Source organism: Typopeltis vanoorti, chromosome 1, assembly GCF_054136105.1.
Source record: "Typopeltis vanoorti isolate ZY-2024b chromosome 1, IOZ_Tvanoo_1.0, whole genome shotgun sequence".
NCBI lineage: Eukaryota > Metazoa > Arthropoda > Arachnida > Uropygi > Thelyphonidae > Typopeltis > Typopeltis vanoorti.
Window position 1 is genome coordinate 115,270,934 of NC_143549.1, and position 23,727 is coordinate 115,294,660.

A 23,727-nucleotide genomic window follows, 5' to 3' on the forward strand; every position below is an offset into this window, starting at 1 on the left:
ATTAAAACCAAAGTTATGAAGGCAAAAATACAAAAAAATTCAACAAGACAGTAAATGTAGATTGTGCAAAGAAAAGGAAGAAACGGTAGACCACATTATAAGTGGATGCAGCAAAATCTCACAAATTGAGTACCGTAAAAGGCATGATAACATAGCTAAGATAATCCACTGCATTTATGTAAAAAGTATGGGCGTGAAGTATCTAAAGACTACTGGAAGCATAAAGTTCACCAGAAAGTGGTTGAGAATGAAAAAGCTAAAATACTCTGGGATTTTAAAATCCAGACTGACAAAAGCTTGGAATGTAATACACCCGCTATTACAGTGGTTGAAATAAGTGAAAACAAGGGTGTTACGTTTTTCGAAATATCAGTACCAGGAGATAGTAGGATTGGCAACAAAGAAAATGAAAAAATTACAAAATATCGAGATTTGCAAATCGAAGTTGAACGAATCTGGCAAAAGAAAACGAAAGTTGTTCCAGTAACAATAGGTGCTTTAGGCGCCATCCCCAAAACATTGAAAAAACATCCAGAAGCACTCGAGTTAGATGGATTAAAAATTGGGCAGCTGCAAAATTGCCGCTTTGTTCGGCACAGCTTTCATTTTTAGAAAGTATTTCCACAACTCATAGGCCCTTGGGTAGGGCTTATGAGTTGTGTATATATATATATATATATATATATATATATATATATATATTCATGCTTTTTATATCATGACTGAGATCCGAGAATTAGAATAAATAATGAAATTTCTTAAAATACGCGATATGTTTCAGCTGGGTGGCCGACTTCTTCAAGAGTGATAGAACATAGAATGCCAATAAAAACACTGTAAAGAAACATTGATTTACTATAAAACCATAAATTATAAAATTATAAAATCGACTATAAACTACAGTTATTTTGAACTTGAGCTACAGTCCGTGTTAAAGTTCTTTTGCAAGAAAACTGTGCGCGTGTGATTTCACCAGTGCGCCTATATCTGACAGCAGCGCTACAAGAGTCAGGCAAATTATAGTTGAGGTTACTGTTTAAATGAAGAGGGTCCATGACAATCTCTTTACACTCGATTATGGGGCGTACTACCTCGTCGTGACATATGTGTGCAGGATTGAAGTTGTTATCCAGTTTATCTCATGTTGGTGGCCTTCACTATTTGTGTTAACCGAAACCAGGACATGGCGTGAGAGGGCACTAGCTCTAGTTCTTTTGTAACCGATGCCTCTTTGGTGTTACACAAGACGTAGGAGGATGGACTTTTCCGTTTGGCCATAGTATGGTTTCCCTCAGTCACATGTGATTTTGTACACACCTGGGAATTGTAGATGGTTCTGAGCTTGTTTGTGATTGCTTAAATCACAAACTTAGTGATGCTTGATCTTAGTTTGGGAAGGGTAGAGAAGCACGTTTTTATGTTAAACGTTCTTATAATTCTACTCAGTTTCTTGGAGAGCGTGCTGATATATGACAAGAAGATATAGCCTTTGGGGACGTCCTGCATTTCTATGTTGTTTTGTTGACGGTCATCCTGCGTTACTACGTTGTTTTGTTGACGGTCATCCTGCGTTACTACGTTGTTTTGTTGACTGTGGTATAGTTGTTTATTGATACTTTATGAAGAGTAGCCACTGTTTTTGAAGGACCTTTTAAGATGCTGTAGCTTATTTTTAGTTCCTCTTCATCTGACAGTACAGATCTAGCACGATGCGCTAGAGTTGAGATGATACCCATCATCTGACTGCGGGAAACCATACTATGGCCAAACGGAAAAGTCCATCCTCCTACGTCTCGAGGAACACTAAAGAGACATCGCTTAAAAAAGAACTGGAGCTAGTGCCCTCTCAAACTATGTCCTGGTTTCGGTTAACACAAATAGTGAAGGCCGCCAACATGAGATAAACTGAATAACAACTTCAATCCTGCACACATGTCACGGCGAGGTAGAACGCCCCATAATCGAGTCTAAAGAGATTCTCATGGACCCGCTTCATTTAAACAGTAACCTCAGGTATAATTTGCCTGACTCTTGTAGCTCTGCTGTCAGATATTGGCGCACTCGTGAAATCACACGCTCAAAGGTTTCTTGCAATAGAACTTTAACACGGACTGTAGCTTCAGTTCAAAATAACTGTACTTTATAGTAAATTTTATAATTTATGGTTTTATAGTGACTCAATGTTTCTTTTCAGTGTGTTTTTATTGGATTTGTATGTTCTATCACGCCTGAAGAAGAATATATATATATATATATACTGTATATATAGGACATTATTCACTACTCTTCCAAAAGTCAGATCTCTTATAAGCCATTCTAAACCTAAGCATCATTATCTAAAATATCCTGCTGTATATAAACTGTGGTGTTACTGAAATGTTTTCCTTATTACGGTCAAACTAATAAATCTGTTGAATTTCGCATGGAGGAATATAAAAGAGACATCTCCTATAAAAGATCAAATGCTAGTGCCTTTTCCAGCCATGCTCTCTTCTCTAACAATCCTCATGATAATTTTCAAGGTTACTCAGTTTCCTGGGATAGATCTGAAAAACATTTTCCGTTGCAAGGATGAATTTAAAAGAAAGATAGTGGAATCCAGGGAGATCGTCCTTAATCCTGAGCATTTGAACAGTAATTTGAGCTATAACATCCCTGAAAACCATACTGCTGTTGTTCAATACTGGCGTTCTCGAGAGTCTACTACCACGCATACAATAAACAATGGCACGTAAATAGAACAACTTGAATTTTTATACAACGTGTTTTTATTTTTAATTATCTAATACAATTAACCTGTGCTTCTCAGTTATCTTAATATCTTCAGTCTTTTATTATTGTTTCTTCTACCTACAAAGATACCTGATGAAGGCCATAATAAGCCCAAACTAGTTGTATCATTAAAGTTTTTTAGCTTATTCTCGGTGTGATAGTCATTAAGTATCTTTTTAAATACAGTGCTATCTCGCTAATCCGAAACTTTTTAGTCCGAATCCTCCAGTAATCCGAACTGTGGTTTGAAAGAAAAAAAAAACATTTATTTATTATGTGTTATTATTTTGTGCACTATATTTTTATTTAATAATTATTCTTTTAATTATTATTATTTATTTTATTATTATTACAGTACAGTATTTTTTCATACTTTCGATTGTACGGTTACATTGTAGGCCTGTTTTGATTTATTGTGTGTGTTCAAGTTTGCTTCTTTTATATTGTACAGTACGTACTGTATGGTCGGCATGAATCACCGAATTTGAAATCAAATCAGGTGCTGAAATTATAAATATGACACTGCAGAATGAATAGAAGACGACATTGACGATAAAGAAATCGAAGAAAAAAAAAGGAAAACATGAAGGGACAGTTGACAGTTTTAATATGTGTATAGATTGGGCTAAGCAGAATGATACGCCATTCCACGAAATTTTATTGCTAATGCAGCTCCCAGAAGAAGCATTCGAAAAATGTTTAGCTTCCAAGAAGCAAAAGAAAATCAGTGACATTTTTACAAAGAAATAAAAAAAAAAGTTTTTGTGTGTTATTGTGTGAACCTTTTTTTGTGTGTCGTGTACCAGAAAGTAATATTTTTTACGCAAATTAAGTTATGTACTGAACTATGCAATTTTATTAAATCAGAATCCTCAACAATATAGGTACATACAAAACTTAATTTTTTACTAAAATAAACTTGTGTACTGTATTATTTTTTAAGCTTTACATTACAGTACAGCTTCTGTACTCTAATGTATCTGTACTGTACTGTACTGTAATCAGTTACTTCATTTATTTACAGAATTAAATTTATCACCATTATAATGTAATTATTTTTGTCTTAAGCGCTAGTTATTGTTGTCTCTTGGGGGTAAATTCGCTAATCCGAACTTTTCGCTAATACGGAAGACCACGGTTTTTATTTGTTCTGATACCAAGATTTAGTAATACAGAGCTTATAATTATTTTACCAGAACAAGTTACCATATGGTGTTTTAACCTTATTAAATAAAATCTCTGGAGGAGATATAAATGTATAAAGTATTTTACCTTGGGTATAATAAATGTTAAAATTACCAAGCAATTTTAAACCTGGTTTTACTCCATTTCCCAAGTAAGCAAACAGCCACCTTTACCACGAGTTGCCCTGGTCTTGCACTACCTGTAGGATCAGCTAGACTTGCATCACTTGCAGGCGCAAACTTGACTTGTTTGCTTACTTGGGAAATGGAGTAAAACCAGGTTTAAAATTGCTTGGTATTTTTAACATATATATATATATATATATAACCATACTGCATAGTAGGCTTACTGGCCCGTTACACAGCTGACTTGAGCACTTCTATGTCGTAAACCTCCCCCAGGATAAGGTGACGAGCCCTATACCTCCGGGTATATCCTATTGCCCAATCTCGTGTGTTCACGGGGCCGGTTTGCCTGCTTGCGGGAGGAAAAGCTCCAGATAAATGGAGAGAGAGGATCTTTCTCAGACATAGCCACGTTAGCCAGTCTTGCACTTGGACAGCAGGGTTTTTCTCCCCAGTTTATCTGGAGTTTTTCCTCCCGCAAGCAGGCAAACCGGCCCCGTGAACACACGAGATTGGGCAATAGGATATACCCGGAGGTATAGGGCTCGTCACCTTATCCTGGGGGCGGCTTACGACATAGAAGTGCTCAAGTCAGCTGTGTAACAGGCCAGTAAGCGTACTACGCAGTAGGGTTATATATATATATATATCGGATATTTACATAAATATATAAATTTCATAAACTTAAGTAAAATTTATTAATGAAAAATTTTTTAATTAATTAATTATTCAATTAACTGCTGTTAATTCTCCATCAAATCTCATTTCTTAACATTCAAATAATAAATTATTAATCATAAAATTAAATTAATAAATGAAGTAATAAATATTATTTATATATTTATTATTTAATAATTATATTCAGAAATGTAGTTAATTAAAATAATTATAATAATAATAATAATAATTCGCCTTTGCTGTCTTGGTAAAAGTAAAGGCAGCTTTGCTGAAAAGCCAAGTGCAGCCGAAATCACGTATAATACGGAGATGTTTATACAAGTGTCTAGTAGAATATTTTCTACTCTGAGCTCTAGAGATAATGCAGTAGTAAAGCTTCCAGCATTGTTATTGTTGTTTGGAATTTTAGCAAAATAAACTAATAATGTCATGGTACGTGCGGTACGTTTGCTTAACTGAACTGGCTCTTATGGGCAATTTGCCTATTTTGCAGGATGAAATGCTTTTGATTCTGAAAAGAAAAAAACTTATCTTCCTTTTTGAGACCAGCTAAATTACCTGCGAGTTTTTACTACAGGTTGCCCCATTGTATTCAGCGATACTGGCTATTTTTAGTGATATTTGTTAGAGCTTATGATCTGTCGAGCAAGTCGTTAATGTATCTAATCTCCAACTGATAACTGGTTCTAATATATAATAAATTTATAAATTTAGTTTAATCCTTTATCCAAGTGTGAGCAAACAAAGTTTGCGCCTGAAAGTATCTTCAGGACTGGGTTAAGGTGGTACACACCAGGGCAACTCGTTGCAAAGGTGGATCAAGCTACCAACACTCCTATCTTAGTATCTCCTATAATGCAAAACACATCTCCTTGCGGATATGTCTAATGTTATGCATTAAGGGAAGGGCCACTACCCAGACCGGTTTCGACCTTTATTGAGGTCTCTTCAGTGGGAGCCAGGCCCAAGTCGTGATATCAGGCAGAAGCATTAGCAGGTCATCTCCACCTATAGGAATTGCCAATTGGTGTGCCACCCTTTTTTAATAAATTACTCTGGATTTAGAGAAAGATGTTGAAAGTTTATTTTCCACTTGGTTAGAGTATAATAAATTTAGTTTAATCCTTTATCCAAGTGTGAGCAAACAAAGTTTGCGCCTGAAAGTATCTTCAGGACTGGGTTAAGGTGGTACACACCAGGGCAACTCGTTGATAACTGGTTCAGAAAGTATGTGAATTTACTCCCCTAGTGGGATTAAAATTCTCCCCGCTGTTTTCGTAAAGTATATATTAAAAAAATACTGCTAATTGACAGCATGGTTTCTGAGATAAGGCATCTCAAACTGTCGCAAAACTCCATACTCAGGCCAAATATATATATTCCTACACCGAATAATCTAACTACGCAATCTACATTATTTAAGTACAATAAACTAAAGGCATCGCTATTGTGAGATGAACTGCCAGAATATTCAATTCTAAAACCTTTCATATAAAAAATTTGAGTTCCTTTAGACATCCTAATAAGATAATTGGGATTAACAGATTTGTCAAATGTTTCTGTTGTGTGCATTGAGTATTGATTTGAACAAAACAATGAAAAACTCCTTTTGCTCTTTACTGTCTCTTTCCCTTTATGTAAAATTATAAATTTTGTAAAAAGTTTGTAAAAAATGTTGTTGTGACTAGAATATGTTATGAAAAATAATGTGATAACTTAAATCTGATCTTCTCTATTACTTCTCTCATAACAAGAAAAGAGTTGGTTTTTATAGAACACTTTAAAATTAAGTTTTTCTGTACAAGTTTATAAATTGAAATAATATCAACGATATATGTGAAATAGATATACAGTCATCCCTCGACTTACGTCCGTTCGAGTTACGTCCTTTCGAAGATAGGTCCGTGATCCCCATAAGGGAATAAATAACATTTTCGGCTATACTTTCGAACAAGAGGCAAGTGAGCGTAAAGTAAAACATGCACATTGGCAACAGCGCTTTCAGCGGCAACCTCCCTCGGCAGTCGACACTTGTCTTCAACAGTTCCTCTGTTGATTTGTTGATTTTGTGTTTGAGAAGTGGGTTATTTGTATATTTATCGTTAAATATTTCTCGGTGATTTGTGTAACATAGCCCTTACGCGCCCAATCAAAAAACCTAGTGAAGAATCACAGTAAAAGAGGTGAGCAATTGATCTTGAAACGAAGTCGCAAGTTATAAAGCAGCATGAAGCGGGTAAGCCTGTCAGTGTGATCACACATGACTTTCGATGGTCTCATTCTACTGTGACGCCATTTTGAAAAATAAGGATAAAATCGTACATGCTGTGAAGGATCTGCTTCTATTAAATCGACTACAGTGAAGAAGCAACGACAAGGTCCTATCGGTGATATGGAAAAGCTATTTGCATCATGGATAGAGGACCTGAACCAAAAGTGCATGCCCCCTTAGCACTGTGACTATAACCGCTAAGGCACTAAGTCTCTTCAATATGTTCAAGGAGAAAGCAGAAATTGACTACGAATTTAACGCTTCTTCCGGTTGGTTCATGAGACTCAAGCAGCTTGCGCTGCATAGTGTCAAAATGTATGGGAATATGCGTGTGCTGAGAAGCCTGCCAAGAAATTTGTGGAAAAATTGGATAAAATTATTACGAAGGAAAATTTAATATGGATGAGACGTCCTTATTTAAGGAAAAATATGCCTCAGCGGACATTCATCCACAAAAAGCTAAAATCTATGCCTAGTTTCAAAGCCCTTAATGCCAATATTGCGATTCTGTTACGGGTGTGGCTGGATATAAACTGTAACCATTTGTGATATGGCACAGTGAGAATCCACGAATCTTCAAAAACATTAGGAAGCATACTCCAAGTTCATTATCGGAGCAACGAGAAGTCGTGGATGACTCAAAAATTGTTTGAGGATGCTTTAATTAACTGTTATGCGAGAGAAATAAAAAACTATTGTGTGAAAGAAAATGTAGAATTTAAAATTTTATTAATTCTATATAATGCTCCAGGTCATCCGTCTTGTATGTCTTATAGCAGTGATCTTCACCAAGTTCAAAGTCATGTTTCTCCTTCCAAACATACTTCATTGATCCAACCAATTCATCTAGGAGTTCTTGTAGTGTTTAAGGATTATTTATATACGGAGAATTTTTTCACAAGCCATTTCTGCTACTGAAAGAAATGACCAGGCTCTCATGCAATTCTTGAAAACATTCAATACTTATCGTGCTATTAAAAATATTGCTGTGAGTTGGACGAAGTGACCTCTCAATGTATGAGTGGCATATGGAAAAAAACATTAAACAGGTTTGTGCATGATTTTGGAAGTTTGTAATAGTGGGCGTAGCAAACAACTTGAATCTCGAAGTGAATGATGACTACATAATTCAATTTGTAGAGTGTTCCCCTGAAGAGCTAACAAACGAAGAATTGGTCGACCTGGAGGAACAACTGTTGAAGAAGAGGAAAATAGAGAAAAGGAAGAGGTAGTTAACCAATTTACAGTGAAGGGTCTTGCAGAAATGTTCTTTGCATTTAGCGATGTTCTCAAAATTGCTGAAGACATGTACCCCAATGTTGAACGCTATTTAATAATAGAAACGAAAGTACATGATGCATTTGCTTGCTACGAACAAATTTATGATGAAAGGAAGAGAAAAATAAATAAAGCACATTGGACATTTTCATTAAAAAAACAAAGGTTACACCAGAAGAGCCACAGCCTGATCGTTCTCACAGGGAAGGCAATGAAGATGGTTTAAATTGCAGTAACACACAGTATTTTATAATAAGGTTTAAAAATTAAAATGACAGTATACTTATTACTGTTAAGTCCCTAACCCCTATAACTCTGTTTTGATTTAATGTATCGACTTAGGTCCTGCCGGATGGAACGGAACGACGTAAGTCGAGAGATGACTGTATTTAAAAACTCTCATGGCTTCCACATGTTTCTCTGCGATTATGGATCAATAATACAAGGCATAATTTCCACAAGCCTATGAATAGGAATCAATAAGAATTTTGTGCCATTCTTCCTGTAGATATATAATCAGGTGTTGCATTGTTTTAGGGCGGACGTTCCTTGAGCTCTGCTCCATCATCCCGCAGATGTTCAGTACGACAGAGGTCATGACTCTGTGGTGGCCAGTCAATTATGGTGCACCAACCAGGCGGTTTGAGCAGCAGCAGTCTTATGGCACCGTACATTGTCTTGCAGAAAGGGCAGCGATGAGTTCCATAGAAACGCCATAAAGTAAGAATCATTGCATTGTCCAGAATGGTCAGATATTTCTTAGTGTTCAATGTTCGTTGTACGATAAACAGAGTTCGGAGGCCAAACCCCGAAAAAATGGACCATATTATCAGACCGTCATATCCGAATTTCACGGGTGTAGGTGTGGTGGATGCATGCTAAATGTCCCTTACCAGAGTGCGTATCCCCCATCTGTTCGGTAGAGAGTGTAGCGTGATTTTTCGCTCAATAAACACAGCTTTTAAAACCTCCAGGTCCTACTGTCCACGGGCTTTGCAACAGAGAAGACAACGGTGCATGTTGGTTCTGGTAATGTGGGGCTTGAATATTCTATAATGGAAACCCATATTGTGAACCTCGATTCTTAAAGTTTTTGTGTAGGTTCGTGTTCCAGTGAGATGCACAGAACTTCACTTTGAAAGTCACGGCCGACGAATAGCGGTTATTACACATTACCCTTCATCACAACTTACAATCATGTTCAGCGAGCGTGGTCGGTGGTCCGTTGCGGATAACAGATGCAGTTGACTTCCTGCTTCCTTCTCAGTATGATGTCACTGTTGTTGATCTGATGGCTGAAGTTTTCAACAATTTTCTCACATCAAAGCGTCCTATGACAACTCCTTTTTCACCCTCCTCAATTTTCTTCACGCAGCCATTTCATTCGGACACATTTGCATTACAAATACCAGAGTAGCGCAAATCATTCCTACCAAAACATGAATTTTGAAACTTCCAAACAAAAAGAATTCACTTTCACCTGTTCTGTTCTATTTACATCTTCAGTGCACACATCAGCAAATGCTGGAGCACCACCATTAAGGGGGTTTGATTTTCAAATGAAAAGAGAAGGTTAAAATAAGATTTCAATTGTTCAAGTAGTCGAAATATAGTCCATGTAGTGAAACAATATGACTTTTTCCAACCTTCATACTTGAATACAGCAACTCACCACTGTTATTTAAGAGGGTGGTCTGAAAGGTTCTCGGCATAACAGTGAAAAAACGAATTTATAATTTCAAAATTATTTTTATATTTCAACATCATCACCCTTAAGACTAATATATTTATTCCAGTGATGCTCCAGCACCATTATCCCGTCACTGTAGTGGTTCTCAGTAAGATCTGCAAAATACTTCTCTCCAGCTGCAATCACCTCTTGATTCGAAGAAAAACGCTGACCAGCGAGAATGAGTTTTAGTTTTGGGAAGAGAAAAAAATCAGAAGGAGCCAAATCTGGGGAATAAGGTGGATGTTCCAACAATTCAAAGCGCAGATCCCTTAATTTTTCCATTTCCAAAACACCTTTGTGGGCAGGTGTCCTGATGAAAGATGATTTTTGTCTTCTGCAAACCGAATCTTTTCTCACGAATTTTTTCTTCTAGTCTGGTTAAAATATCAGAATAATATTCGCGGTTATTGTTTTACGTTTTCAAGATAATTAATAAAAAAATGCCTTTAGCATCCTAAAACACCGATGCCATTACTTTTCCTGCTGATGGAACCGAATTTGACGCTGAACAACCGGCTTCTGTCCACTGTTTTGACTACTGTTTGGATTCTGGTATGTAACGGAGAATCCACGTCTCATCCATAGTAATAAATCGGCGCACAAAATCAGTTTTATTCTTGTTTAAACGCTCCAAGCACTGTTCAGATCTTTTCATGCGAGTGCGTTTTTGATCTGCTGTGAACAAGCGACGCAACAATCTTGCACAAATATTTTTCATTTGCAATTCTTCATGCAAAATATATATCCTACACATTCTTTGGAAATGCCTTATAGTTCTTTGATATGTAATAGTGATTGAACTTCACCTAAAAGAATTCTGTATTTTACATTTTGAAATAAGAAAGAATTATCATGCAATGCTATTGCCAATGATAAAATATGGGTGAATTTCGTAAATGGTTGATAATTTTTTCTTACTCCTAAATACTGACAAAAAAATCTTGACATCGCAATATGATCGCTCATGGTCATAAAATCTGAAAAGAGACTATCAAATTTTGCCTGATTGAGATTAAACTCTTCTAACTTGACTGTTCTTTATTTGAACTGAAAGTCCAACGCATTCATTTAAAAAAAAATAAAAATATATATATATATATATATATATATATGTATATACCCTCTTTTTTCTTTAAAAAACCAATTAACAAATTTTATTTCCTTATAGGGAGTACTCGAGGCCATCTCAGACCTAACTTTTGGAGATTTAGTGGGCACTTCATTCTCCACAGTATTCAATAAAATTTTATAATATTATAGTAATGTTATATTCTATAATATTCGCTTTCTAATTAAAGATCAAATAGAAAAATGGGCTACTTACCACTAAATCTGTTCACATTGGATCATTCCACAGCATATATTGTTGTTATTATTATAATTATTATTAATTATACTGAAGAGCCAAAGGCTTCAATTCGGCGACATGAACATATTTAAGTTAAGGGATATTATATCCCATACTGTTTCTTAGCTGAATAAGAAACTCAAAGAGTTTCATGCCGAATATAGAAACTATATAAAGTTCGGCGATTCTAAGCGTAAGCAAATACATTGATAGTGCAGCAACTGACCTTTGAAGGTAGTGCAAGCTGAGGCAACGCATGTTGCCTCAGCTTGCACTACCTTCAAAGTAGAGCAAGATCTGATCACTATTCTTTATATTTACCCATAATGTGAACTTAACTCCTAGGATCTGATTATTGTTCAAAATTATGAGAGAAGGTCACTACCAAGACCGGTTTCGACCTTTTTTGAGGTCTCATCAGTAAATAGGTAGACCATGTTGATACCAAGTTTGTAGCAAACAGAACTTACATCCCTTTAATGAGAATTGCCAAGAGGTGCCAAGCAATTCTCATTAAAAAGTTCTGTTCGCTACAAACTTGGTATCAGCATGGTCTACCTATTCACTGATGAGACCTCAAAAAAGGTCGAAACCGGTCTGGGAATTGACCTTCTCTCATAATGTTGAACAATAATCAGCTCCTAGGAGTTAAGTTCACATTATGGGTAAATATCAAGAATAGTGATCAGAGCTTGCTCCACCTTTTACATGAGTTGCCTCAGCTTGCACTACCTTCAAAGGTCAGTTGCCGCACTATCCGGGTATTTGCTTACGTTTGGAATCGCCGAACTTTATATAGTTTCTATCTTCTTCTTTCACTCTGCCTTATCCCATGTTAAACGGGGTCGGCGCACCAATCTTTAACCTTCCTCTTCCAAGCTCTCCGGTCCAGAGCATCCTTCGGACTCCATCCTTTCTCCCTAAGCTCCTCTCTCATCTTATCCCGCCACCTGAGCTTGGGCCTGCCTGTTTTCCTCCTTCCCTCCAACTCCATATACTCCACTCGTTTACCAACGTACTCCTCACCCTCCTCTCAACATGTACAAACCACCTCAGCCTACTTTCCTGTATCTTCTTGCCAATTGGTTCCACCTTAACCATCCCTCTGATGTAGTCATTCCTTATCCTGTCCTTCTTTGTCACACCACTCATCCATCTCAACATCCCCATCTCCGCTACCTCCATCTTCATCTCCTGTGCCTTGATTATAGGCCACGTCTCCGCACCATGGAGCATCGCCGGCCTCACTACCATCTTATAGAGCTTTCCTTTCCTTTTACAACTCACTCTCTTGTCGCAGAGGACCCCGCTCATCTTCCTCCAATTCATCCAACCGCATGTTAGTCGGTGCTATATTTCCTCATCCGGGTCACCATTCCTCTCGATAACCGACCCAAGGTACTTGAATTTCTTCCCTGAAATTAGCCTTTCACCCTGGAGTCGTATGACGATATCCTCGTCACTCCCCGTTGACATATATTCAGTCTTCACCCGGTTAATTCTCATGCCGCTCTCCTCCAATGCCTTTCTCCACTCTTCCAGGGTATTTTCAATCTTCTCTCGGGATGATTCGCATAGAACAATGTCATCGGCAAACAGCATGCTCCATGGTGCCTCCTTCTTGACATCCTCCACTAGTACAACCATGACCAGGTCAAAGAGGTAGGGGCTCAGAGCTGACCCTTCGTGTAGCCCTACGATAATAGGGAACCCTTCTGTCATGCCGACACTAGACCTGACCTGAGTTACTGGTCCCTCATACATCTCCTTCACCAACCTCACGTACTTCTCCGACACCCCCTTCTTCCTCATACACCTCCATACCTCCTGCCTGGGCACTCTGTCGTATGCCTTTTTCAGGTCTATAAACACCATGTACAGATCCACTTGCATCTCTCTATATTTCTCCATCAATCGCCTTAGCACAAATATTGCATCCGTTGTCCCTGTTCCTGGCATAAATCCAAACTGCTCCTCACCAATTTTCGTTTCCTGCCGTAACCTTGCTTCAATTACTCTTTCCCATATTTTTTAATGTGTGTGACATCAGCTTGAGTCCTCTATAGTTGCCACAGTCTTGAACATCTCCTCTTCCTTTGTAGATTGGGACGAGAATACTTTTCCTCCATTCCTCTGGTATCTTTTCCTGTTGGGCTATTTTACACATCAAATCCCATAACATATCCACGCCCTCACTACCCAAACTTTTCCACACTTCCCCAGGTATCTGGTCTGCTCCCACAGCCTTTCCATTCTTCATTTTTCTCAGTACCCAAATCACTTCCACTCTACTTATGTCTTGCACCGGTCTCTCATTTACCTCTCTATCCTCGCACCTCTCTCTCTTGGATTCTCCTCATTTAGTAGTTTTCGGAAATATTCTTTCCAACTTCCTCTGATTTTGTCCTCGTCTTGTAATACTATTCCTGAGGCATCCTTTATCTGCTTGACTGATGTTATGTCTTTCGAGGCCTTATCTCTGGCTTTCGCTACATTCTCAACACGCCACCGTTTCTCTCCAGTTCTTCATCAACTGCCCTCGCTTTCGCCCTTGCCATATATAGTTTATATGGCAAGGGCGAAATATAGAAACGTTATATAGTTTCTATATTCGGCACGAAACTCTTTGAGTTTCTTATTCGGCTAAGAAACAATATGGGATATAATATCCCTTAACTTAAATAATAATAATAATAATTATAATTATTATTATTACTAGTAGTAGTATTTAGATCATCCTTGCACAAGAAGGCATACGATTTCTTTTTGTCTTCTTGAAAAAGAAGACATAAAATTATCATTAATTCAATAGTTAATGGATAACTGTAAAAAATGAGTACACAGAATGCCCATTAATATAGAATTAGTTCGGCTATTCCTAGTTCATCAGATATTTTATGTATTTACATTTATTATAATATATAGACGTTCCTTTTTGCTCTCTAATATAATCCTCCTATTCTAATACAGAATTATCAATATTAATTAACGAAAACAAATATATAGTTTATTAATGTAATTAATAATTATAGTAGCTAATTGAATATGTGATATGTTCTGTATTAAACGGAAAAAAGTTTCACATGGTTCTCAAACTCATTTCTTTGCCTTCTTTGTCTATTAACGTAAGGAGACAAATGATGCCATACACCCATAGAGTTTAGAATACGTAGCTTTATTTCCGTCCTTCGATTAGCTGAGTGGCTCTGCGCTTCTCGACCATATGTCTGGGAATGGAGTGTCCTGGGTTGGATTCCCGTCGCTGACGTGAGGCGCTTAGGATCTTTCTCAGACATAGCCAAGATAGCCGGTCTTAGGAGTGGACTGCAGGGTTTTTCTTCTCAATTTTTCTGGCAGTTTTCATCGCACAAGCATATAAGCCTGAATTTGAGAACCAAGTTTTTCGGGTTCTCAAATTCCTTCCTTCCCCTCTTTGTCTATTAAAGTAAGGAGACAAATGATGCCAAATCCATATAGTTTAGAAAAAGTCGCTGTACTTCCAAAGAATTTAAATGAACGTGTGTATACACCAAAACTAAATACAGAGATCAATATAATATCTGGTTAAGAACTAACGTTATGTGCGCATCTGCTATTTTATTTTAGCCTTTTCCCATCCACTGCTGGATATAAGTTTTACCCTCATAACCTTGCAGTTCTGCCTCTCTCAGTCTCCTTTAGCAAATGTCCACCATCTCCTGAGAAACCTTTGTAGATCATCTCTTCATCTTTTTCTTTTGCGACCTTTACTTCTCATGGTATCCATTCAATATTTTTGTCCCCTTTTCATCTGGCAATCTACTTCTATGGCCAGTCAATACTATTTATATGTGTTACTACAGTTCACAATATTATCTCTCTAACTCTAGTATTTACTATTCTATTCCCTTTTGGTTTTGTGGATCGATCTTCTCTGCTATGCTTTTCTCTTTCTGAAACATGAAACCCATCGTCCTGTTTTTTTGTTTTTTTTTTAGTTGACATCTATGTGTCATTTCCATAGGTTAACACTGGAATAGTGTATATATTAAACAACTTTCTTTTTAGATATGTAGATAAATCTCCGATCAAGTTTCTCGATCAAGGTATTTACCATTTCCTGTTTATTTTTTCTAAAAGAAGAATTTCATATGAAAAACGTAAGTGCTTGAGATTTTTTTCATTGATTCTAATTCTATCGTTTCCCTTGAAAGGTTCTTAAGAATTTCCCCTTACGTTGACTGACATGTCCATGTTAGGAAAGACTTAAATTTACTGCATTTTGTAGGAAATAAATACAGAATAAAGTACAAATTAAATACTGAAAATTTCTTAGGGGTAGCAACCACAGAGTAAAGAAAGATGTTCGAACGAAATTATAGATAGAAGTGACGTTGTATCATAAAGAGAAAAAAATATATATATATATATATTTGAGATTAGCAATTTTCTCCATTTTGGTATAATTCACCAGTGCAACAGTTTTGCTTGCCACGATAACTTCCAGTTAATTTCTTGTTGCTTTCCTTTCATTTTGGTGGTCTGTTGATAATGATATTTGCAGTTTCTTGCATTTCTTGAATGGACTGCTAGTGCGGTATATGAATTATTGTTAGTATTCAGATAATGATGTGTACAATCCTGCATGTTGAAGAAAATAACACTTTGTTGAATATTATCTGGTGTGTGCAGGTATTTTATTTTGTTCAACCGAACACAGAGTATTTTCGTTATATGAATTTGGTATTTTTTGTATTATCACGTGAAAGAAAATTATAAACTATTAGTAAAACATTGTGAGAAGTTCGTATGTTATTTAAAGTTATAATTTAAATCATATTGTGTATATTTCTTTAAGGTTTCTGGACACCAAGATACAAGCATGTTTTGGATTGGTATTCGTCAAGAGTTTTCGGTGCATGACTGGAATGATGATACTCCTGACGACTTTATGATGCCCATTACTAAAAACTCGAACAGAAACGAAACACAAATCTCTCTTAATTGGTGTTTCATTTTGGCAGTGAGAGGTAAACGAATATTTGAAGTGATTAAAATTATTAATCTGTTCGCAAAATAAAGCCGTATGATGCGAAAAATATAAAATATTATTTTTAAAACCATTTTGATATATTATTTAGTGTTTAGTTCACTATAATCAACTTCATCACTCATGTTTAGTGATGAACTTGATTATTGACATACATGAATTAATTATAATTAATATTTGTAACTATTGTAGACGTTGTTTGGAAAGGCAGTGGTTCGAATAACCTCTAATACTCGAATGATTAACCATTTAAATAGATGTGATTAACAGTCAAATCTTAGCATGAAATAAAATTGTGTAAAACCAAGTTAAATGATGCAGATAGATCAGTGAGCTTAACTCCTTAATCGGGAGGATGACATATCACCTACATCTATATGCAGATCACAAGATATATTATATCTGCCTCCAACCGTATTTACTGCCAAGTCAATTGAAACATCAGAAAATTTATCTCCAGCGTTAGGTAATATAGATTATTTTAGATGTTGGTTTTATAACTCATGAGACTCCGATTCATTCTCTATCGAATGCGATTTTTTATCGTGACTATTATTGGCACTTTCGAAGGACAATAATCTCGTATGTTAGATTGATTCCAGCTCTTTCTGTCAGTACCAGTGTTTCTTTGGTAGGGAAAAACCCTGTCGAGTTATGTTTTCAATAAACGTATGTCTGGTGTTTTTACGTCGTGAAATGGAGAAGTGATATTTTAAACAACATCGTGCTAATAAAATTTTTTTGTTGAACTGAACAATAGCACTACCGAAGCTTTCGTTTAAGTTAAGCAGTGTATGGTAGTGATTACCATACCCCGGGGAAGACTTGAATGCGCACAATCGTTCTTGTGCAAGTCTAAAACGAAAGCCATGACTGCCATCCTTTTCGATAGCCAAAGAATGATTTCACCGATGATTTATGTATACTGAAGCGACTGTGAATCAAATTTACTACAAATAAATCCTTTGGCTGTTGCGAAAAATGCATCTTGTGAGTGTCTACAGATTTTGCAAATAATTGGATCGTTCATCACGACAATGAGCCTTCTTCATTCTGCGCTGTCAGTTGCGTATTTAGCCAAAAATTGCATTCCAGTATTGGAATGTGTTTGCCCTGCTTGTCTTTGTCTGAATTGTTTCTTTTTTTTTTTCCAAGGATAAGAACAAACAACATGAAAGATGCCCAGTTTGAGACCGTACTATATGTTCAAAAAGCCACTACAGTGCCTATAAACAAACAAACGGATGAGGATGTTCAATTCTTTTATCTGCATGGAAGGAACATTGGACAAAGTGCGATCAGTGCGAGGAGTCATTTTGTTAAATGATCACGCTTTCTTAGACAATTAATTTTAATCACCACAATTTTATAAGAATTTTGCCTCATTACGTTTCTACAACACCTCGAATACACGCAACAATACATATCATGTTCTTCCAGAAAATTCAGTATGGTCACCCAAATAAACTGAAGCGTAACTGAAGAAATTAATTTATTTTTTTTTGTTATCCTCCGTACTTTTGCATATCTCTGAAGGAAAGATTTTATCTTCGGTTTAATCTTATCATTCTTAGTGAGCGCTAAGCTAATAATTATATGGTAATAAGGAACATATAACCACATAGAATCCTACCTTCTTCAGATTTGGCAGGTTCTTCCAATGATCTGCAAAATTTATTCTATGAAATTCCGCATAGAGATAGTCTACGGAAAAATTAATGAAAACGTGAACTACCAAACACCAATCCAACATCCGGAATACGAGTATATTCGGGATTTCGTCTGAGTGGATAATATATCAGAGAGTCTGTTCTCTCATATTGAATGTTCGTCACTCTTTATATGTAATATTTTCCCATCAAGCATTCCCCCCTCCTGTACCACTTACAGCAACTATGATAAATAAAATACTTAAAAAACACCATGCCGGCTTGATCGTCGCCAAGAAAAACAAGGATCGCGTTGCTTGTTTGGGTGGGGAGGGGGGAAGCTTCTAAAAATAAGTTACAGTCCCCTAAACAACACTCCTTCAAGATATGATCCTTAAACATAGAAAGACAGTCTAAATGCAAAGCCGAAGTCATCGGCACCATATCCAAAGACAAAGCAATTAACGTCTTGGCTCTCCAGGAAACCCATGTGCCTGACACAGCCCTCAATAGACTAAAGATCACAGGCCTAATTCTCGTGTCTTATAACTGCCATCCTAAGCGTGGCCTGGCAACGTACATTCGGCCTGCCCTCAAGGATATAACCCAAAGTGTACCTGATGCAGAATACTCCATAAATATTAATCAAAATATCACCATCTACAATGTCTACAAACCACCATTAGAATCCTGGCCTCTCCAGATGGACCGGCCATAACCTCACTCAGTTATCTATGTTGGTGACTTCAACTCTCATCACACCATGTGACTCTATTCCTCTAACAACCGGGACTGTAATAATCTAGTTAACTGGATGGATACATATAACCTGCATTTGATTTACGATGCCAAGCAGGAAGGCACTCTCCACTCAGCTAGATGTAATAGAACCTACACCTCAGACTGTGTATAGTCTCTAAAGACTATGGAGACCACCCTCCACCAACAACCAGAACCATCCTCAACAGATTCCCTAATAGTCAGCATTGTCCTACACTAATAGAGACGGGCAAATCAATCCCATTCATCAGTGGAACACCACCAATCGCAAGACAGGTAGCCTTAAAACCCTTCAAGAATGGCAAGGCTGCAGGAGTGGATGCTATCCTCCTCGAGTTTCTAAAACATCTCGGCCACCAAGGACAACCATGGCTGGCCGCCATTTTATCAAAAATTATAACGACTGGAAAACTACCAAATCTGTGGCGGTAAGCCAAAATAATTGCATTGTCCAAACGCTCTTTGAAAGAATTCTCTTTAAACGAATTTACCACTCATCGAAAGAGCACTCCCGATTGAACAAGCTGGCTTTAAGCCAGGAAGAAGTTGCTGTGTCCAGGTCCTGGCCCTGACAACAGAGTTTTAAGCAGGCTTCCAGAAGAAACTTAAATCTGGAGCCACTTTCATTGACCTAACATCAGCTTATGACAGTCTGGATCAGGGGTTTTTCCTCCTAAAGCTAGGTAATATTATAAGGCGCAAAAAAATCTTCCAAGCTTTTTGAATCCATTCTCTCCAACAGAAAGATCCGGGTCCGTATTGGAGGAAAAAAGAGCAGGCCCAGATTCCTTCACAACGGTCTTCCTCAGGGCTCTGTGTTATCCACTATAATTTTTAACATCTACGATTATGATATACCTCATACCAGATCAAGAAGTATATGTATGCAGATGACCTAGCGATCTTACATCAGTCCACCTCCTTTACCAATATAGAATCAACCTTGAATACAGACCTGAACACCCTGGAAGAGTACTTTAAGCAGTGCTACTTGAAGCCGAATCCAACGAAAACAGTGTCCTCAGTATTCCACCTGTACAATGTAGAGGGGAATCGACAATTCAACCTTTCTTTCTGTGGACAAATGATAGAACACGAGCCTCACCCGAAATACCTTGGAATGAGCCGGGAAAGAAGCCTAACTCATCACCAGTACGTTGAACAAAATTAAAACGAGAAACAGTATCATTTCAAGGCTTGCTGGAACAACCTGGGGTTGTGGTGCAGAAGTCCTATGGTTGTCTGCACTAACCCTCGCATTCTCTGCAGCAGAATATTGTGCCCCTGTCTGGGAAAGAAGTGCACACACTAACGTTATAGATACCCAGCTAAACTTTACCATGCGCACAATTAGTGGGACAGTGAGAAGCACCCCCTCTCCTAGCTGCCTGTCCTATCTAACATTGATCCGCCAAACATACGGAGAAGACAAGCCTATTAAAGCATTTAATAAATCAACGAGCAACCCGCTCTTACCCCTACACCAGATTCCCATAAATCCACCTAGTCTTGGCCTAAAATCTTTAAAGCCTATCTTGTCCATGGACAAACTCTCTTCAGCTTCCCTGCCATCAACACCTGACATGTGCAGAGAATACTGGTCTAACAATCTCTTAACAAACAGCTTCCTGGTAGAAGATCCCTGTGCTTCGCAGCCTGGTCTGGCTCTTCCTAGGAAGATTTGGCCAAGATCAACAAGATTCAACAAGATCAGAACTAACCAAGGCAGATGTGGCTACCTACTATAAAAATGGAGGCTGTTAGACCACCCTTATTGTGATTGTTCTCCCGTGGTTCAGATGATTACTCATATTGTGAACGACTGCCCAAGGCGCCAATTTCAGGGTGGTGGCCTACAGGACATCCACAAGGTGACGGATGAGGCCTGGAATTGGCTTTCCAGACTGGACGTTGACTTGTGGGCTGTTCTGTATTCCTTTTGCAATAAGAATAAATAAATAAATAAATATCGCACTTTGGATAGCCACTTCGACCTGGTGATTATTTTCCCCTTTATATGACTTCTTGCCTTCTGAATACAAAAATGGAAAGGTCATTTTCTTTGGCACTTCTCGTGATACGTACGTTATGCTCATTGAGATGGAAAAAATACTGCGATACATTCATTCAGTTTTCATTTACTATGAAATATTCTTCACCCAATCGGTCTATGTCTGTGATTTTGAAGAATGATCTGATTAATCATGTTATTCTGTTGATGCGAACACTTTCTCTGAATAAATAGCACAAATGAAGTTATTTATGAAATGATGGCCTTCAACTGAAATGACCATAAATTTAATCGATCACTATCCAAATCTCTCTTCAAATCCAAATCAAATAAAAGCGGGGTGGTTAATTAGTGTATATTGGGCAGCTATCTCGACCATCAGCAGCAGCTCTCCAATCAATCACTGATCACATGACATCTGAACACAAGCAATAGAAATGTTTCGAGACACAGATGGTCGTTTTTGACAGTACATTTGATATTAAAGATCATTTGATCATGTTTAGCTCAGAGATACTATGAGTGTTTGTTTTTGAACCGCTACCAAATGGTCGTAGGCCATTGTCGCCAGTTTTCGTTGATTGAGTGTCATAATTGACGGCCTTTCGTTCCAGGTTCTCCACCGGATTTGGGGATCTCAGGCTCCAGTTAATCATTTTCTTCTCATAGTATAAACATCAGCTTATATCACTAACGACAAATCTTATTTATGGTTTTTCGAACGGCAATACACTTCATTCGTCTTTTCATTTTTCTAAGCACTGTGGTACTTATTTAATCTATGCATGAAATGTTTTTTATAACCCATTGCCTTGAACATTAATTTTCATGCAAATGAATGTAAGTTTAGTTGCAAATTATCAAGTCTTTTAAGAACAACGCAATGAGCAACAGTACAAATGAAAAACGGAAGTATCGCATCCATAAAAATATCTCACTTCACTTTCTTTGTTTTTGATAATACACATCTCCAGGTAATACCACATTTCTCCTGGATTGACACACACTTTTAGAGATACTGTAGAAATATCATTTCCTTATCTCAGTCAGCCACCGAAAAATAACTTGGTGGACTTTTCAGCTGGTAGTTCTACTTCTCACATGATAATATCAAAAGAGTAAATCTGAAATCTCTTCTACTTTGGATTCCATGCCATAATTGTGGACTATCAAAAATTTCTCTATACAGAGGAGTGATATTACCAGAAATAAAGGAAAATCCAGCTAAACCGGTGATTCTTCCTCACAGATATTCACTCCAAAAACATTCTCGGAAACCTTTTGTTTCTGTCTTATGCCTTACCTATACAAATTTTCGCGGGAAAGGTTACATCATTCATCCATTCGCTTTCCGATAGGAATTCTACAACAAGACCATCACCTGGTTAACATCCGTCTAGTAGCGATTTTTTAAATTTTCCTGAATTTTTTTTTTTTAACCAAAGAGAACAACTTCTAGCTCTTCAAGAAATACAAGTGATTCATATTAGTTACTGTATGATAAAAATCTATATAATGCAATTGTTGTTGTTGTATGTTTAAACGTTCAAATTGTTCAAATCTAGCGACATTAAAACACTATTTGATAAGTGCTTTACAAAATAATTATTATATTCGAAAGCCACAGCCCGCCATTTTCAGTATTTATTTTTTTTTTGAAGAATAAATCGATCTCTGCAAATACTTCACTAGGAAGAATTATGACTTTATTTATGATTCAAGGAATTTCAATTTCCAGGAAGCTGGAAGAAAGTATTATGCAATGTGACAGCTCCATTTATATGCAAGAAGCCCTCCTCGTTTGCTACTGTGATAAACATCCTCCCCACGGCAGCAATGAATGGATACTGTCCCTCTTTGTGGCTAGCCCTTGGTAAGTGAACTCTTAATTTATTTCCGTGTTATCGCATAGTTAAATTGTTAGCTGATATATATATATATACATGTATATATATATATATATATATATATATATAATATATATATATATATATATATATATATATATATATATATATATATATATATATATATATATATATATATATATATATATATATATATATATATATATATATATATATATATGTTAGCAGGTTTTTTACCTTGGATATAATATACGTTAAAGATACCATGCTATTTTAAACCTAGTTTTAATCCATTTCCCAAATATTATACAAAAGGTTAAAAACCTTCTACCTATCTCTCATTCTGAGATTTTTATTTAATAAGGTCAAAGCATCTTATGGTAACTTGTTTTGGTAAAATACTTATAAGCTCTGTATTACTTAAACCTTGGTATTTCTAAGCCTGGCTCCACACTGATGAGACCTCAATAAAGGTCGAAACCGGGTAAATCTGGGTAGTGTCCCCTTGCCTTTAATGCATAGCATCATACATCTCCTCAAGGAGATGTGTTTTGCATTAAGGATAAATACTAAGAATAGTGATCAGAGCTTATTGGACCTTTGCCACAAGTTGCCTGAGACTTGCACTACTTGCAGGCGCAAACTTGACTTACTTGCCTTTTTGCTTACTTGCGAAATGGATTAAAACCAGGTTTGAAATAGCTTAGTATCTTTAACATATATATATATATATATTTTTTTTTTTTTTTTTAAATATTTTTTTAAAATTATTTTTTTAATGCGCGTATCTGCATATATCTACCACTATTTGTCCGGAAACCCTTGTTATTAGAAGTTATGAAACATTCCAGGTTTTTTAATAATAATATAAAAATCGGTGTACAGATATTAGGAAGCAGTGTTTCATCATAGTCGTTGAATTCAGGTGGTATCAAAACACGACGTAAACTCAGTGACTTCGAGAGAGAGGTGTCATCTTGGGCTGCCACATTGCAGGCAT

At 36.8% G+C, this 23,727-nt stretch overlaps 1 protein-coding gene across 4 annotated transcripts in view; it reads left to right on the forward strand.

Annotated features, from left to right (window-relative positions):
- Positions 1-23,727, forward strand: part of LOC150110333 (macrophage mannose receptor 1-like) — a 127,275-nt gene that overhangs the window by 37,630 nt on the left and 65,918 nt on the right. For all 4 annotated transcript variants that reach the window (XM_090392959.1, XM_090392972.1, XM_090392979.1 and 1 more), the window contains 2 exons: positions 16,228-16,399; positions 22,598-22,732. In XM_090392959.1, coding sequence (XP_090249085.1) covers positions 16,228-16,399; positions 22,598-22,732 — 307 coding nt within the window. The remainder of the gene's footprint in view (positions 1-16,227; positions 16,400-22,597; positions 22,733-23,727) is intronic.